At 38.0% G+C, this 19,192-nt stretch overlaps 2 protein-coding genes and 1 pseudogene across 2 annotated transcripts; 2 read left to right on the top strand and 1 right to left on the bottom strand.

Moving 5' to 3' along the window:
* Positions 1-442: 442 nt before the first annotated feature.
* LOC102897322 (olfactory receptor 1030) lies at positions 443-1,381 on the bottom strand. Its single transcript, XM_006905673.1, has one exon. The coding sequence runs from the start codon at positions 1,379-1,381 to the stop codon at positions 443-445; it is 939 nt and encodes a 312-aa protein (XP_006905735.1).
* An 8,945-nt stretch (positions 1,382-10,326) lies between these two features.
* On the top strand, positions 10,327-10,445 carry LOC112469607 (annotated as a pseudogene).
* Positions 10,446-10,827: 382 nt separating this feature from the next.
* LOC102881507 (olfactory receptor 508) lies at positions 10,828-11,766 on the top strand. The gene has a single exon (XM_006905610.1). The coding sequence runs from the start codon at positions 10,828-10,830 to the stop codon at positions 11,764-11,766; it is 939 nt and encodes a 312-aa protein (XP_006905672.1).
* The last annotated feature ends 7,426 nt before the right edge of the window (positions 11,767-19,192 follow it).

Below are 19,192 nucleotides of genomic sequence, written 5' to 3'. Positions count from 1 at the left end.
TATATAGCAATGTTATAAAGAACTATGTTTTTAAGATTAATACATGATTTGCTACTATATAGCCTGTTTTAAGCTGGAAACTGTTTCTAACAACATAAACATTCATGTATGGGTTTTGTACCCAGCTTGTTGTTTGTTAGGCTCTTTTTGAATTTAGAAGTCATATTATCACCTAATCGGTAGAAAGCCACTCATTTTGAACATATGAAGGACACAGTTATTAACAGTTTAGCTTGTGAATTCTGATTAGTCCATCATAATTAGTTGGACTAAATATTTCTATGTCAAGTAATTGGCCTAGTACTTTTGGTCATTAAAAAGTTGAAATTCGATCGATAATTTGCTTCCTGATTGAATAGCACTGGCCTGCTAAATTTCAACCAGATTGGTCATACCGTGTCAGTACATCATACCTTCCCAATACTACATTTTTTTAACTCGCTCACTGTGACCCTTTGCCCTCTATCATCTTTTTAAGGGTGTCCTTTACTTCCGTGTTCCTCAGGCTGTAGATCAGAGGGTTAAGCATGGGAATTACAAGACTATAAAACACAGAAACCATTTTGTTGTACTTCCATGAATTCCCTGCTCTGGGTTGCCTCAGGTACATGAAAAACAGTGTTCCATAGAAGATGATGACCACAGTAAGGTGGGAGGCACAGGTGGAAAATGCTTTGCATTTGCCTTCAGAAGACTGGATTTTTATAATCGAAAAGAGAATGCAAATGTAGGAGATGAGGACAGTCAGGAGGGACCCAGTGAGGTTTACTGCAGAGAAGATCAAGAGCTGCTTTTCTTTGTTGTGGGTGTCAGAGCAGGAGAGGGCAAGGAGTGGGGGGTCAGCACAGTAGAAATGGTGGATGATGTTGGAGTCACAGAAAGACAACTGGAAAGTCAGAATTGTCTGTATCACAGAGTTTAGGAAGCCATAGGTATAGACCCCTATCACCAACTCCCTGCAGACTCGCTGAGTCATAATGGCTGTGTAAATCAGGGGGTTGCAGATAGCCATGTAGCGGTCATAGGCCATTGTGGCCAAAAGGAAGCATTCAGTAGTGGCAAAAGCACCGGAGAAGTATAGCTGAGCAAAACAGCCAAAAAAGGAGATGGTTTTTTTCTTCACCAATAAATTTTGCAGCATCTTGGGCCCTATGGAAGATGAGTAACAAAGATCAATGAACGACAGGTGACTGAGGAAATAGTACATGGGAGTGTGGAGCCTGAAATCCACCTTGATGAGCAGGATCATGCCAAGGTTTCCCACCAGGGTGATGAGATAAATTACCAGGAACACCACAAAGAGAGGAAGCTGAAGCTCAGGACGATCTGTGAATCCCATGAGGACAAATTCTGTCACTTTGGTGTGATTGCCTCTTGCCATTTTGTTCTCTCTTGTTAAAAAAAGAAGAAATATGGCTTCACAATGATTAGATACTTAAAAACAAAAGCTTCTTACCTCTTTGTTCCAGTACCAGATAACAAAAATTGGGCTTCCCAATCTCCATGATCAAAGGCTGTCATTTATTCTGCTAAAACAGACTAAGAAAAGTTTGAGTGCATTCATTTTTTTTGATGATTAACAATTGACCTCCAGGTAAGTTGCACAAAGTTATACACCCAACAATATTATACGAGAATTGTGATTTTTCTCACAAACCCAGTTTTATCAAATTTTAAACCTTTGCTACTGTGAGGGTGAATATTAGTAACTCATGTCCTCTTGATTTGTATGTTTTTTAAAAAATTATGAGTAGAGGTTAGCATTTTTTTAAACAATTATTTGCAAGTGTATTTCTTTTTCTATGATTGGTCAGTTAAGTTCCTTTGTTAATTTTTTATTATGTTGTTGGTCTTCTAAGCTTTTTCTTTACATGGGCTCTTTGTTATAGAAATTAGCCATTTGTTTGATATACCTATTGCAAATTAGTTTTTGGTTTGTCACTTAACAATGGTATGGCAATTTTTCTTTGTGTTATGCAGCAAATTTTCAATGGTTTGATGTCAAATTTATCAGTCTTTCTCTTTTTGAATTCTGATCTTTGTGACATGGTTAGATAAGCTTTCCTCAATTTAAAATAATTTTTAAAAAGTATCTCGTGTTTTCTTCTAGAGCTTTACTAGATTTCATTTTTACATTACAACCTTTGATTGATCTAGAATTTAATTTTGATATAAGGAATAAGATAATCAACTCTTTTTATTTATTTCTCCAAATAGGAAGCCAAGTGTGCTAATGCCATTTGATAGTGAAATCATTTCCAGCTGATTCTGTTGATTTAAAACTCCCGCCTTATTGTATGGTATAGGTCAATTTCTGATTCATTTTCTTTGTAGTCTCTTCTAGAACAAGGAACAAATATTTAAATAAAATAAATATATAATTGATTTTAATATCTAGTAGCAAATTTTCTGACTACTTTCACTTGTATATTTTTCCAGATGAACTTTGGCTTTACTTTATCAAATTCCAAAAAAGAAAAAAAAATTCTGTTTGTATTTAGAATGCTATTGCATTGAATCAATATGTTGATTTGGGTAGAACTGACATCTTTACAATCAAATCTTCTTTCTATAACTAAGGTATGTATTTGATTTATTAAAGGCTTTCTTGAGTAGTTTTAAAGTTTTCTTTAAACTTTACAGATAAACATCTTACATATTTCTTTAAAGTCTATTTACAGGTATTTTATCTTTTTGTAGCTACTGTAAATAAAATACATATTTTTTCATTTTGTGAGTTAAGTGTTATTTACATATAAGAAAGCTATTGAGTTTTGTAAATTAATTTATAACTATTTCCTTTACTATAGTTCCTTATCATTTGAAGACAGTTTTTTAGTTGATTGTCTTGAGTTTTTCAAATGAAAATTCATATAATATGAAAAGGATATGAATTTCCTCCCTCACTTCTACATAGTATCTCTCATTCCTTTCTCTAATAGTATTGGCTAGTACCTCCAGAGAAATATTTCGAAAGTGACAATGATTGTAATTTTTACCTTTCAACTTCTTAAAGGATGCTTCAGGAGTATAAGGAGACTCTCAGGCATTACGAACTGTGAGACTAGTCTGTGTAATGCAATGGATATTTGAGAAAGATAAGCAATAAAGAACTAAAAATATTTGGTATAGTTAAATATAGGCTCCCCAGGAGCAAGGCCTGCATCTGGCATTGGTAAGGGCCCAGGGCAAGGAGGCCCGTATATCATACGCTTAATATGCAAAAGTTAAAAACTAAAGATAATGAATTAATAAAATATATCCTACCCTCACTCAAATATAACTTTATAGTAATCTGGAAGGAAGAATAATTGAGATTCTTAGAGTTCCACTCTAGAATGAAGTGGTGAAGAAAACTGTCTCCAGCCCACACACATGGCTGCATATAGGTGGATGTGGCAGCCTACATGTATGTGCTCTGTTCACACCTCTGAAAACAGCCATCCCTTGGTTACCCTTAAGGCCTAGGTGTGTGACCATTAGCAGTGTGGTTCACCCTTACAAAGGTGATCTGGGAAAGAGACTCTGGAAGTAAATTAGAGTCCACACTTGGACAAGGGATTTTAGGATCCTGTTACCTGGATGATGGTCTAGAAGATATGGATAGAATGGATTCTAGGTGGGCACCTGTCCCATGGGGTGTGGTACAGTAGAAAGAGGCCCAGAATTGCCCTAAAGAATGTGACCAAGGTAGGGTCCCTTTTGTCTGGGTCAAAGGGTAGTTAGTACTGCCTGTGAGTGATAAGAAACATGGCTAGAAATGCATGTCTGGAGTAGGTAGTTGAGGGCTGTTACCCATTAAAAGGAGTTTGTCTATATCCTGTAGTGAGTAGGCAGCCTTTGAAATGAACTGATAAGGTCACTGGAAGATGAAAAGGACCTCAAAATGTGGAAGGTGGATTAGAGGAGAGTATTTTAGGAGGGAACAATTGAGTCAGAACAGCTCAGAGCATTTTTGGGGACTGCGAGCATCATTTTGGATAAAAGCAAGTACGAATGAAAGAGATTAGTGAGAAACTAATTGGATGGGGCTAAGGCGTGCCATATTATGAAGAGTTTCACATGCCAGGGAAATTTTAATAACTAGTTCAGTAGTGAATGTAGACCCATTAAACATTTGAGCAGTAAAGTGGCTAGACATTTCAGGGGATTAATCTGGCAGTATGTGCAAAATGGACTGAAGGGAGAGAGCTGTCAGTAGGAACACCAGTTATGTGGTTTTCCATGTCAGAGACAATAAAGATTTGACCTAAGGAAATGATGGCAGGAATGAAGAAAGGAGAAAGGAATGTGAGATACCTCGAAGGCAGAAACTGTGTCACCTGGCAATGGACTGAGACTCAGTTTTCAAATCTGGGAGAACAGAATAATGATAACCTAAGAATTGATAGCTTAATTTAATTTTACCTCATCTTTTTCCTATGAAAATCCGACACAAAATACACATATGTACCAAAATTAATATCACAGAATCCAAAAGTTGAAAATATCACTGAAGGGTAAAAATAAAAGCAAAATTTCTCACTGCATTTATTTTTAACAATGTTACTGTAAGGTAGTGCTTTTAGTAACAAGAGAAAAGCTAAGAGTGGAGTAGGAGAGAAAGATGTTGAATTCAGTTTGAGGGGATGGTGGATGTCTGTCACACAATCAGAGCTAGTGATACTGATTTGGGAGTCATCAATAGACAAAAGCTATGGAAATTAATGAGATCATTCGGGGAGAGAAAAATAGTTAACGAAAAGGGTTCAAGGACCAACCTTTGGGAAAAGCGTAACTTAAAGGGCCGAGGAGAGGAACAGCAGTCTTAGGTGCCCTGACGTTCAGGCTAGCTTATATCAAGAAATGGTAAGGAGTCTTTTAAATATGGCTGTTTATGAAACTTCTGTATTATGTTAGATGTGACCCGTTTTCTTATAGTCTTATCTCTCTCAATAATAGCTTAAAAAAAAAACAAAACCCAAACCTCGAGATCTTCAGACAAGGAAACAATCTTACTAACTACAATGTTTGTTGTTCTGGATTCTGTGTCATCTATAGCTGTGGTCCCCAACCTTTTTGGCACCAGGTACTGGCATTCCTATGAGAATCTAATGCCTGATGATCTGAGGTGGAGCTGAGGCAGTGATGCTAGCGCCGGGGAGTGGCTGCAAATATAGATAAACCTTCGCTTACTTGCCCACTGCTCGCTTCCTGCTGTGTGGCCTGGTTCCTAACAGGCCACGGATTGGTACTAGCCTGTGGCCTGAGGTTTGGGGACAGCTGTTCTATAGGCAGGAAAACGTTCTCTTGAATTCATTTCTAGAAATGGCCAAGTCTTCCTGCTCCAGATGCTCTTTGACTCACAACGAGGTTATGTCCTGCTAAACCCATCATAAGTTGAAAATATTATCAGTTGAAAATACATTTAATACACCTAGCCTATCAAACATCATAGCCTAGCCTAGCCTACCTTAAATGTGCTCAGAATACTCACATTAGCGTATAGTTGGGCAATTACCCTGAGTTTCGCTCAATAACTGCCTTCCTCTTTTCTCACCAGAAGCAAGAGACACTAATGGGCATTTTGCAGACATGATTGGGTACAAAAACACAGGACACAATATCCAAAAACACTGGCAACACAGTACACCGTAGAGCACTGGCTGTTTATTCTGAGATCACACAGCTGACTGGGAGTTGTGGATCACAACTATTGCCCAGCATCACAAGGTAGTATTGTATCACATATTGCTAGCCCAGGAAAGACCAAAATTCAAAATTTGGAGTATGGTTCCTACTGAATACAAATCATTTTCCCACCATTGTGAAGTCAAAAAATTACATGTCAAACCAACATAAGTCAGGGACTGTCTGTACAGTGGTTCTCACTTCAGATTGTGACTGGTTTGGTTTGGTAAATGTAATGGTTTAGTAACTCTGAAAGAACCCAAGAAGCCAGTGGGCAGACTCTGGTTTATTCAACAGCTCTTGTGTGATAGATTTTTACTATGTTATTATTGATGTGATTGTACATTTGCCTCTGAAATTTCTAAGATGTGGTTAATGCATTCTAATTTCTAAATTTTAAAAATGCATTAGGTAAATATTTATTCATCATTTATCCTAGGAAGATGCTTTTCTGCATTTCAAAAAACTTTCTTTCTTCCCAGTATTACTCTGATTTTCTTTAAGGGCAATTAAGATTGAAGCTTATTGATAACATCAATGTTTAGGCTAACAGTTCTTAGAATATAATTAGGCTTGATGACAAATACCAGGAAAAAGAAAATAATAAATCTGAGACATAGAAATATTCAATAGTTTTCCAAATTCACAAAATAGATAAAGTACATGAGCCAGGATCTGAAACTAGGTGGGCTGATTCCAGAGCCCTCAGCTTAAATCATACTGCCTCACCATTTATGATTCCTCAGTATTTATTAATTTCATGATTTTATTTTTTCTATTTTTTTGAACCAATTTGAACTCTTGTGAGAAAACTTTAAGCATATTAGGATGAGTTCAGTGATGCTTTTTCGTTGTGTAGTCGCTTGTAACATTTATTGTTTTACTAATATAGTCAATGTTTGACAATTCAGAGTGTTGTTTTGTGTTTTACTATTCATTGCTTGAACAATTCAGACTACTTTGTTGAATAATCTAGGAAATATTCTTAACCTCTGGGAAGGGAGGGGCACATGAACTACTTTGAGAATCTGATGAAAGCTAAGTATCTGTTCCTAAGAAATTACACTCATAAAATTTTGCATGCAATTTCAGAGGCTTCATGAGTTTAACAGGTCCCTGCTATTGTTTCCTCATGGAATATACTGACAGAAAAAAAAAAATCCCAGTTTTTCCAAGTAAGAGTCAACCAGTCCTTCCCCATTTGCTTCTTTGAGAAGCAAAGCACACTAAAGCTCTGTGTCCTCTTCACAGTCCCAGAACTGAAACCCTTCTCTTGGCTGCCTTATAGCTTTTACTACAACAGCCTTAGAAGTGAATAGAACTTACTGAGTACCTATTGGACAGTCAGTCAGGATTCCCAGTGTCCAGGAAGCATCCACTTAGAGTATTTCCAATCAGAAAAAGAGGCTTCTTCATATTTTGCTGGAAGGCTTGTTTTTTGTCTTCCACACTGACTTGTGAGTATTTATAAAGTTAAGGTGTAATGAGTCTGTTATCTTTTGTTATTCCAGAGCTTCCTGGATACCAAGGGAACATCTTCTACAGAGTCTCTGTGAGATATTTTACATTTGATTTAAACCACCCTTGGGAATTAAAATCCCCAAATCATTCTGGTAACTAATGATGGATCAGGTTATAATGCTTTGGTGCATATTCTCAGGATGACTCTCAAGTCCTTGAATGCTTGGAGACAGCCTAACTGCCTTTGGCAGGACATCTGCACTGGGTGGCTTTGAAGTTGTGGCTGGGGTGGGGGTCCAGCTAATGTTTTATAGGGAATTAGATAAGGTTATGCAAAGATTGTATGACTAGGATACACCTATGGGACATTTTTGCTTGCAAGAAGAGACGGCCTTGGCTAGCATATTTATTACAACAGATGATGTAAGAGAAAAACAGTCTTAATTTCTCCTACTGTTATCATTTTTCCTACTGTTACATATTTCCCGTTGAATCAAATTAAGGAATAAAATCATATTCAAAACCAGGTCAGTGACCAAATATTCTAATGGTCCTATAGGACTCTCTCTCTTTCTCTCTCTCTTTCCCATCCCCTTCTGAATTGAAATTGGGGTAAATCAATACACTGATGTGGCCAGGTCACTTTATCAATGCATCTGGTCTTTCCTCATGGCCACTAGGGAAAAGAGATTAGAGCCTGGTCCTCAAGGTCATTAATTACAGCGATTCAGAACCGCCCTTAATGAATTGTTGCCAAAACACCGCCCTCAACCTCAGCATTCAAAGCAAGGCAGAGAGCTAAGGTGAGAGCATTCTCCAATTAAAAAGTATGTTTCTGTCTCTCAGCATTTGCCAAGTTCCTTAATACATAGCACAGAGGAGGAAACTAGAATAGAAGTGTGTTTGTGTCAGACCTGGAGACATAGTTAGTGGCCTTTCCTAGTCAATTTTGCCTTTTTAAGTAACTCATAGCAGGTAAATCTATGAGTTTTTATTCTGGTTAGAGGGAAGATATTCTAGGCTATACATGGTGCAGGGTAAAATGTAAGTTTGATATTAAAATATGGGGCGCTATTGACTTCTTCATACTAAATTTAAAGCATGATAATAAGATGGATAAAGATGAATGAATAAGATAATAAGATGTTGTTATTTGACTCGTACTGCAGGTGTGTCCTCTTTCTACATGGACAGACATTCAAAGAGCTAGCACAACATTCATTACTAGACTGAACCCTCACAACCTTTTTTTTCCTGCTGTTTTCAATATGACTTTATATACTTTGTTGACCAATTGCATAGGCAGAACTAAAGCTTTAATTAACTAATTCATGTTTCAAGGCTATTATTACAATGCTAGGCTTTATAATTGTCTCCAGACGTTTTAACTTATCATAAGCAAATGTAGTTGACTATGGGGATCTTTTTGCTTCATACTTCCTCATGCCCAATTAAAAATTTTAAATTCTTTTTTTTTTGCCCATGTTTTGTATTGCTTTTGCATTTGTTATTGTACTATTATTATTTATTTGGATACTACTCTCCCATGTACTTAATTTGTAAATGTACAAGCTTAAAACACACTTGTACGTAACTTGAAGAGAAAAACAAAAATTGAAATACTCATCTCCTTAATTATTATAGAACTTAACATAATGATATAAACTGGCTAAATGTTAAAGGATGAAAAAAGATATAGCAGGTAAACATTAATGAAAAGAAAGCAAGAGTGGCTGAGTTAATGTCTTCAGTGCAAAGAAAATTACTAGAGGCAGAGAGGGATATAACATGACAAACTTTTCAAAACGCTATTGTATTATGTTACCATTTGGAGAAACTCAGTAAAGGGTATATGGGATTTTTGTATTATTTCTTACAATTGCACGTGAATCTACAATTATCTCAAAATAAAATATTTAAAAAAATAAAGGTGGCATCATCTAGAAATATATATAAAAAATAATCACTTAATTTTTCCTTTAAAGACTTCTATTTTGACAAGAAATTATATATTTGACCCCTTTATAACTATGGGGGTGAATATGCAATGAAATATACAGATGATGTATTATTGAACTGCACACTTGAAATCTATGTAATTTTATTAACCAATGTCACCCCAATAAATTTAATTAAAAAATAAATTAAAAAAAAACTAATATTATATCTGGTACACTATGTTTACTATTGTGGGTCCCAAAATAATTAGAATGATTTACCAATCCATTTTTCTTAAACTATTGCACCCTCAAAACAATGTTTAGATGTTCTTAGACAAGACATGTATACCTATAATTTTCTCTGTCTTGATAGATTTTCACTGGAATGTTCACAAACAAAGAATGTACTCAAGGGGCTATATCCCAAAAGACCCCAAATCTCATAAATATAGCCTTGCTCTACAGTGACAATTCCTTGGCATTTGTCCTTATTGCTGAGGTATCGACACCTGGAGGTAATAATTTTCCTTTTATATTGATACAGAAATGCTTTTTCTCATTTTTGATTAGAAGTTAAGTTTTGGTTATTCTAAAGAAATAATCATTTGTTGAGCATCCACTTACCTTTGTGAGCCGTGGTTGCTGTTATCATGTACATCATTTTATTCAACACAATAATCCTATGAAGTATATATATTTTTAACAAAGTAATGAAGGGTTGAAGAGTCTATGTAAATTGTCTAAGATTCTGTAGGTAGTCAATGGCTATATTGGAATTTCATCCCAGGCTTGTATGGCTCCGAAGCTCATGGCATTTTCGACAATACTTTGTTTCCTTGTCATAACGGCACTCATGACTGACTAAATTTGTGTCAAAGACATCTATTTTCTTTAAATTTTTAAGCTTTTATTCAGTCTAGGGTCCACACTTAGTTAATATTAAGTTCCAGGTCTGCCCTGAACAAAGATAAGGAAGCTGAGAATTGAAGTTCAGACTCATAATTACAAGGTGTTCATAATGTGTTGTGGCTTTCTACAGTTCATTTAATTCACAATAACATTATTCAAGCATTTCTATTAAGAATAAAACTGTGACATATAGCTGGCTGAGCCCATGGCTTGATGCTGTCTGTGCATGTGTGCATGTGTGTGTGTGTGAGTTCAATCTTCTTGATAATGAATATTTGAAGAAAAATAAATATTATTCTTCTAAAATTTTAGTTGATCTTTATTGCTCAAGAAATACCTAATACCTGTCTATGGCCATGCCACCCTGAACAAGCCCTATTCTCTCTGATCTCAGAAGCTAAGCAGAGTCGGGCCTGCTTAGTACTTGGATGGGAGACCACCTAGGAAGATCAGGTGCTGTAGGCATAAAATAAAAAATAAGGGATTGTAAGCTGGCAAGGTCCTTGCAATCTGTGAGGTCAACCAAGGGTTGCCTTGCCGAAAAAAAAAAAAAAGAAAGAAATACCTAAAACCTAACAACATGATGAAAATATGGGTTAAGTTGGTAAAGTTAAAAAAATTTTTTTCCAAGTATTCCTGGCCTTATACAAATAAACATATTACTATTAAGTTTTACATGAGGTATTTACATGAAGTATGAACACACTTCTTACCAAATTTACACTAGAGTGTCATGTTTTTGTAATTTATTATATATCCTCTGTAAATATAAGTATGTACATTATAATATTTTCTTCTGTTCTAATATCAATTTGTTTTGCTTTCAGTGGGCACCATTTCAGTACAGATGGGGACTGGAAACTATACAGCTGTAACAGAGTTCATTATTTTGGGGTTAACAGAGGATACTACAATGTGTGTCATTTTATTTATTGTGTTTCTAGGAATCTATGTTGTCACCTTAATGGGCAATGGCAGCATAATCATGTTAATCAGAAGCAGCCCTCAGCTTCATATCCCGATGTACCTTTTCCTCTGCCACTTGGCCTTTGTAGACATCTGTTACACCTCATCAGTCACACCTGTTATGCTCATGGGCTTCCTCAGGGAAGGAACCTCTATCCATGTTGCTGGCTGTGTAGCCCAACTCTGTTCTGGGGTCACATTTGGGACAGCTGAGTGCTTCCTGCTGGCTGCCATGGCCTATGATCGCTATGTAGCCATCTGCTCACCACTGCTCTACTCCACCCACATGTCTCCCAGAATCTGCATTCTCTTAGTGGGGATGTCCTACCTAGGTGGATGTGTGAATGCTTGGACATTTACTGGCTGTTTATTAAGTCTATCCTTTTGTGGGCCAAATAAAGTCAATCATTTTTTCTGTGACTATTCACCACTTTTGAAGCTTTCCTGTTCTCAGGATTTTATTTCTGAAATGATTCCAGCCATCTCTTCTGGCTCTATCATTGTGGTCACTGTGTTTATCATTGCTCTGTCTTACGTCTACATCCTTTTCTCCATCTTGAAAATGAATTCCACTGAGGGGCGCCATAAAGCTTTCTCCACCTGCACTTCTCACCTCGCAGTGGTCACTCTGTTCTATGGGAGCATAACATTCATTTATGTGATGCCCAAGTCCAGCTACTCAACTGAACAAAACAAAGTGGTATCTGTGTTCTACATGGTGGTGATCCCCATGTTGAACCCCATCATCTACAGCCTCAGAAACAAGGAAGTTAAACAGGCAATGAGAAAATTGATGGCTAGAACACATTGGTGGTCATAAGATACTAAATATATAATAAATATTATATAAAGAGGGCCTTTTCTTCAGAAAAATGGATAATATACCAAGGACATTTCAGTATATATTCACAATATAGACCCACAAACTTCATTGTGTGATTCGCAAGAAAATTTTCAATGTAAAGAATAAATGAGTTTCACTAAGATAGGAACATCTAGCAGAAAATATGTGCTTTATCCTTTCTTCACCCACCATTTCTTGTATCTACAAGAGCAAATATTTTCAAATAAGTTCTATGCTCTTTGAATGCAGTCTTTGGAACTAACACCCAGAGGCACCTGAAACTCTTTGGATGGGAAATTAAGTGCAATTATGCCATCCAAGATCTTGTCATCTGAAAGAGTTGGTGTCCATGCTGTACAGATAATGTAAAGGTTGAAATCAATGATTCTCATACTTATAAAGCTTCCATTGCCCTGCGATCTGAGCAACATTAACAAGATTCCCTCCACAGGACTTCTGCAGGTGAGCCTCCTCAAGCCAACTCAGAAAACATCTGAAAGCTCCATTTAGTTACCAGCTCTTTCTTTACAGGAATCTATTGACAAAATACATTAAAGAGTTCCCAAGACTACTGCGGGCTAATTGTCATGACCTGGCTCCTTTCTAGATGAAGAAAGAAAGTGATATTTTTAGGTTGTTTCGATCTTGTCTAATGAATATGACATACTTCTGTAATGTATGTTAAACCATTTCTCTTCCTTCTAATCCTATTGCCTCTAATATTGAAATTCTCCAATCTCTTGCACATAATTTACTGAAATTTCTTGCACAAAATTATTGAAAATAACCCTGAAAGTGCTCTTTTAAAGCAGACTAAGTTTCATTTATAGAATTTAAAATTATTTATATTATTATATACCTCTTTGTGTTTCTTCTTCCAGTTTTTTCTATGTGAATATTTTTTTTAATAAAAAAGAAATAACATTTTTAGAAACCTTACTTTTTCCTTTAATAAAAATGTAAACACCAAATTAATCTTAATACAAGTTATAACATAATTTTTCTTTTTAATCATCAGCAATGATTCTACTGTCTCCAACATTAAGTCCAGAGTGATACCTACATGGTAGTGTGAGATGTCACTCCTTTTTGTCCTTCTTTTAAAACAACTAAATAGGTATCCGTCTACAAACAAAAGTGTCTCATTGAGAGTTGTAGGACCAAGTACCCCATACATCAAAGAATGTGGGAGGAAGTAATAGGCAGAAAGACCTCAGTAAGGGTTTCAAAACTAGCAGGAGCCAGTGAACCTGCCCCAACCCCTCTGGGCCCTGTTCAGGGAAAGCCTGAAGAGTGCTGACTTTGGCAGAAATCAACAGATGAGAGACTTTGTGGAAGTCCAGTCTTACAGAGGGCTACTCCAGCACATCATTGGAGAAAAAATATATATGAGTTTTGACATATTGGTGACTGAAAGAGGAACTTTGCTGGTGCCTTCTCCCCCAAGACAACACTGCAAGGGGCTGAACTAGTGGGCAGTGCCTTCTCTGGTGGAGGAAAGGGAGAACAGTGAGTGAGTGCCTGGCTTCCCTAGCTGTGCAGGACATTGTTGGAAAACCCCCCTCTCTCTAGCAGCACCCGTACTATGAGGTAGGACCTCCATGACTGGGGGGAGGTAGGAGATCAGGATAGAGGCAGACGATATTAAAGGGCATTAAAGGAACACGGTTAGGCTGACTGACGTGCTCAGTACTTCAGTGGGAAGTCCACCCACAGCCTTTGGGAGGACCTCACCAAGGGGCCCCCATCTGGACCTGCAGACACCCTTAACACACAAAGTGCTAAACCCCAACCTCTCTGTGTTCTGCAGATGGCTTCTTGTGTGTGTTCCTGAGTGCAGTGAGAGCGAGCTCCAGTAAATGGAATGCTCTCAGAAAACCAGAACAGATTCTGTAGGCAAGGCAGAAACTATGAACTTGAGCTGCAGTACTACTTTCTGGAAAAAAAAAAAAAGAGAGATTTCCAGCAGCAGTGTGGTGAGTTGTAAGAACCAGGGAAAATGTAAAAGCTTAAGAATTCAGGGCTTCTGGTCAAGACGGTGAAGTAGGTAAATGCTATTCTTGCCTCCTCCCATGAATACCTCAAAATTCAACTAAAGTATGGAACAACCATCATGGAGAATCGCCTGAAGTCTAGCTGAACAAAAGTTCTATAAATAAGGATATACAGAAGAAGCCACCATAAGACTGGTAGGAGGCACAGAGATGCAGAATAGGATGGTGCTGTACCCACATGTGGCGGTTAAATATTGAGAGGGCTATCTTGGCCATGGAGGTCCCCCCTGGGCAGCGAGGGGTCCCAGCCCCACACCAGTCCAAAGTTCCAGTGCTGGGAAGAGAAGTCCTCATAACTTTTGGCTGTGAAAACCAGCAAAGATTGTGGCTGAGTGAGACAGAGGATGACTGGAGTCCTAGGTGTTCCTTTTAAAGGGACCACACATGGCCTTACTGACAGACTCACTCACTCTGAGTTCCAACACTGGGGCAGCTGTTCGAGAAGCACCTGGGACATATGGGGAGGACTGAATTATCTGGCTTTAGGAAAAGGGCTGGAGGGGCGGCTTTCTCTCAGACAGAAGTACTGGCAGATGCCATTGTTCCTCAGTTAAGTTCTCTCACCACCCAGCCTGTACATGCAGGTGGGCACCGTATCTGAGTCTCCATCAATCTAGATATCACTGTCTGCTCCGCTCTGGTGATTTCCTGAGACCTTGTCTCACTCAACTTGTAGGCCCAACTAAGACGCTTCCAGTGGCTTTTCCATACAAATGGCCTGTCTTAACACATGCTGAGGACTTTCCTAAAACCTCTCAAAGGTTCACAAACCCCAAACAAGTGGCATCTGACTTCAGCATGCCCTGTACATCTTGTTTAGCAGATCTAAACCCAGCACTAACAACAGGCGGCCTTGGTTCGCAGCTTAGCCTCTCCTAGGCACCTCTAAGCCAAGCACGCATGGCAGATCACTTTGTAGTTCATACCAAGTGGCCCCAGGCAGGACACAGGCAGCAGCTGACTTTGGCCTGCACCAGAGCCCCTCCTAAGAGGCCCCAGAACCAACAGTCCTGTGGTCGGCTTCAGACTATACCAGAGAACCACTCAATCATCTCCACAAATGACCAATCTAAAAAGCAGACTTGGCAGGCACCAGAGACCCACTAAAGTGAATCCTGTTCTGTAGGGTCAGCCCCTGCAAAACAATTCCTCCACTGAAGTCATGGTAAGTCTTCACAACCAATCAGCCTGAGGGTCAATCCCTCTCATTGATGTGCCTAGAGCAATCAAGTCTCAACTACAACAGAAGGGCACACACAATCCACACAGCTGACATACCTAGAGAACCTGGCTCAGGTGATAAGGGAGACTGTGCTACGGAGCCCTACCAGACACCTATTACGTAAAGCCACTCTACTAAGACTGGGAGACATAGCAGCCATACCTAATACATAGAAACAAACACAGTGAGGCAGCCAAAATTAGGAGACAAAGAAACATGTCCCAAATGAAAGAAGAGAACAAAGCTCCAGAAAAAGAGCTAAACAAAATGGAGACAATCTATCAAATGCAGAGTTCAAAACACTGGTTATAAGGATGTTCAATGATCTCAGTAAGAACTTTAACAAAAAGATAGGAAAAATACAAGTAGAGATAGAAAATATAAAAAAAACTAATCAGAAATAAGGAATATAATTAATAACTGAAATGAAGAATACATTAGAGGGAATCAACAGATTAGATGAAGCAGAGGATCAAATCAGCGATTTAGAAAAGAAGGTAGAAGAAAACACCCAATCAGAACAGCAACAAGAAAAAAGAATTCCCTTCCCCCAAATGAGGAAAGTTTAAGGGGCCTCTGGGACAACATCAAGCATACCAACATTTGTATCATAGGGGTACCAGAAGTAGAAGAAAGAGAGAGCAAGGAATTGAAAACCTATTTGAAGAAATAACAACAGAAAACTTCCCTAATCTGGTGGAGCAAATAGGCATAAAAGCTCAGGGAGTACAGAGAGTCCCAAACAAGATAAACCCAAAGAGGTTGATACATCATTAAATCAACATGCCAAGAGAAAGAATCTTAAAAGCAGTCAGAAAAAAGCAGTTAGTTACTTACAAGGGAGCTCCCATAAGGAGCTTATGAGGGAACTCCCAGAAACTTTGCAGGTCAAAAGGGACTGGCACAAAATAATCAAAGTGAAGGAAAGCAAGGACCTACAACCAAGATTACTCTACCCGGGAAAGTTAACATTTAGAATCAAAGGACAGATAAAGAGCTTCTCACATAAGAAAAAGCTAAAAGAGTTCATTATCACCAAACTAGTATTATAAGAAATGTTAAAGGGACTTCTTTAAGAAGAAAAAGATAAAAAAATATGAATAATAAAATGGCAATAAGTACATATCTATTAACAATTACTTTAAATATAAATGGATTAAATGCTCCAATTAAAAGATGCAGAGTGCCTAGCTGGATAAGAAAACAAGACTCTTACATTTGCTGCCTGTGCAAGACTGGATCGAAAAACACACGAGACTTAAAGTAAAGGGATGGAAAAAGATTTTTAATGAAAATATTAACAACAGCAAAAAGCAGGGGTAGCAATACTTATATCAAACAAAGTAGTCTTTAAAACAAAGGCATAACAAGAGACAAAGGACCTAGTAATCCCACTTTTAGATATTTATCTGAAGAAATCCAAAACACAACTTTGAAGGGACATGTGAATCCATATGTTCATTGAAATAATAGCCAAGATATGGAAGCAACCTAAGTGTCCATCAACAGATGAATGAACAAAGAAGTGATACATATATAGGATGGAACATTGCCCAGCCATAAAAAAGAATGAAATCTTGCCATTAGCAACAACATGAATGGGCTTAGAGGGTATTATGCTAAGTGAAATAAATCAGACAAAGACAAATACCATATGATTTCATTCATATGTGGAATCTAAAAATCAAAATAGACAAAACAGAAACAAACTCAGATATAGAGAATATTTTGATGGTTGCCAGATGGGAGGGACTTGGGAAGATAAGTGGAGATGGGAAGGAATTAAGAGGTACAAAAACAGTTACAGGGATGTAAAACATAGCATAGAGAATATAATCATCAATATTGTAATTGCTATATATGGTGTAAGATGGGTACTAGATTTATCAGGGTGATCACTTAGTGAGTTATATAAATGTCTAATCACTGTGTTGCACATCTGAAACTAATGTAACATTGCATGTCAAGTGTAATTGAAAAATAAAAAATTATTTAAAAAATAAACTGTACAACAGATTCTAAAAAAAAAGAAAAAGAATTCTGTCACAAGAGGGAGCAAGAAGTGTGCAGCAGGTATATCCATACATGGTCAAAGTAAACCCCAGACATAACGGGACCAATGAACAACATATCCCACATGAAGACAACTAGGAGCTATCTGCTGCTTCAAATGTGAAAGTAGCAACATAAAACTACAAGAAATATAAGGAATCAGAAACATGGTGGCCTGAGGGGCCCCCTTGATATCTCCCCTTGAAATTATAACAAGTTGAACAGCTATAATCCAACAAAGATTTCCAGCTTAACACACATTTCTGAGAGATCTGGGCATTGAAACATCTGAACATGGGTGAATTGGGGCAAACAGAGGAGGAGGGAAGGGAGTAGAGCAGAGACAGTTGCCACAGATGAAGGCCAGAGCTCACAGCAGGACTTGGAGAAAGAGGAGAAATCAGATAGCTGCGTGCACTCTCTGTAGCCCCAAGCACTCCTGCATCAGTGATTGGCATATACTATGGCTGAACTCAGCAAGTTATCAGAGCAGAGACCAGAATACAGAAGTGCGACAGCTGTGTTCTAACATCTCTCACTGCCAGGCAGAAAACAAAGCCACTGGGCCTGGCCACCTCCGCCCACCCTCCCAGAACTTGCTTCCCCACACCCTCCCAGAGCTAGCAGCAGGCCCCAGAAAAAACTGTCAATGAGTGTCGGACTACAAAGCAGAGTATCTACAGCCCAGAGAACTGAAGAGATAGCTTTTGAGTGGCAGATACATCTGCATGTAATCCCTATGACAGGGTTAGAGATACAGAGGCAAGGCAGCTGAGGTCTGGCAGTCATCATTACTGACAGGAAAACAAAGCTGCAAACATATCAGCAGCCTCTCTCAACCCAACCTGCTCTTACCCATTGAGGCTGATCCCAGCATAGGCACCTGGAACACCTCAGGGAGGACACTAAAACTGCATCTGGCTACTGGGATAGCACTGGGTCTTCAGGAGCTAGGAACTCAATTGCCCACCACATTCTCCCACACAGGTGGAGCCCTGAGACTGAGGCGACCTGGTCACAAAGGAGATAACCACTTTCCCAGAGAATCAAAGGCAAATGTTGCCCAGCAGAGGAATGGGAGGCCTACGCAGTGCGGGAGGCTTGTGCGCCACCTATTGAAAAACAAAAGAAATACCTCTTCTTATCAACCCGCTAAAAAGGCATCAGTCTTAATAATAAAAACTGCAGAGTTCATTCCCATAAATGCCTAGGAGGGGAAATAATCCATCAAATACCATGAACAACCAAGGTAACAAGGCAGCTCAGAAAGAAAATGATCACTAGAGAAGAATGTATAAGCAGCTGTTTTGAGATGGTAGGCTTTGTATATATCAATTATATCCAGTTTGTCTAATGAGTCATTTAAAGATGTTATTTCCTTATTGATTTTCTGTTTGGATTATCTGTACATATCTGACAGTGGGGTATTTAGGTCCCCTACTACAATAGTGTTTTGGTCTGTTTCTCCCTTTAGTTCTGTTAGTAAAATCTTTACATATTTCTGGGCTCCCTGATTGTGAGCATAGATATTGATAAGTGTTATGTCTTCTTTGTGCATGATTCCCTTTATCATTATGAAGTGTCCCTCAGTATCTTTCTTTACCTTTTTTATTTTGAAGTCTATTTCATCTGATATTAGTACCGCTACTCCCTCTTTTCTCTGAATGCCATTTGCTTGAAATATTATTTTCCACCCTTTCACTTTGAGTCTATATTTGTCTTTGGAGCTGAGATGTGTCTCTTGGAGGCAGCATATAGTTAGGTTTGTTTTTTAATCCATTCTGCAAGTCTGTGCCTTTTTATTGGTGAGTTCAGTCTATTTACATTTAGGGTGATTATTGAAATATGAGGTCTTCTTATAGCCATTTTATCTTTTGCTTTCTGATAGCTTGGTGTTTCTATTGCTTCTTTGTCCTTGTGTTTCAGTTTTATTTTTATTTTTTTTATTATGGTTGGCTTTTGTTGGTTTTCCCTCTGGTTCTTCTTGCTTCACGTTATATACTTCAGTTCTGAATTTTTAGTGTGTGTTTACCTTTACAAATATGTAAAGAATAGTTATATTTATACAGTCATC

This window comes from Pteropus alecto, unplaced genomic scaffold (genome assembly GCF_000325575.1).
Source record: "Pteropus alecto unplaced genomic scaffold, ASM32557v1 scaffold461, whole genome shotgun sequence".
NCBI lineage: Eukaryota > Metazoa > Chordata > Mammalia > Chiroptera > Pteropodidae > Pteropus > Pteropus alecto.
The sequence above is the reverse complement of the archived record's forward strand: the minus strand, read 5'-3'. Positions and strand labels throughout refer to the sequence as shown.

Excerpts from the sequence above, each read along its gene's own strand:
- LOC102897322 (XM_006905673.1), bottom strand. The coding sequence starts at position 1,381 with ATGGCAAGAGGCAATCACACCAAAGTGACAGAATTTGTCCTCATGGGA.
- LOC102881507 (XM_006905610.1), top strand. The coding sequence starts at position 10,828 with ATGGGGACTGGAAACTATACAGCTGTAACAGAGTTCATTATTTTGGGG.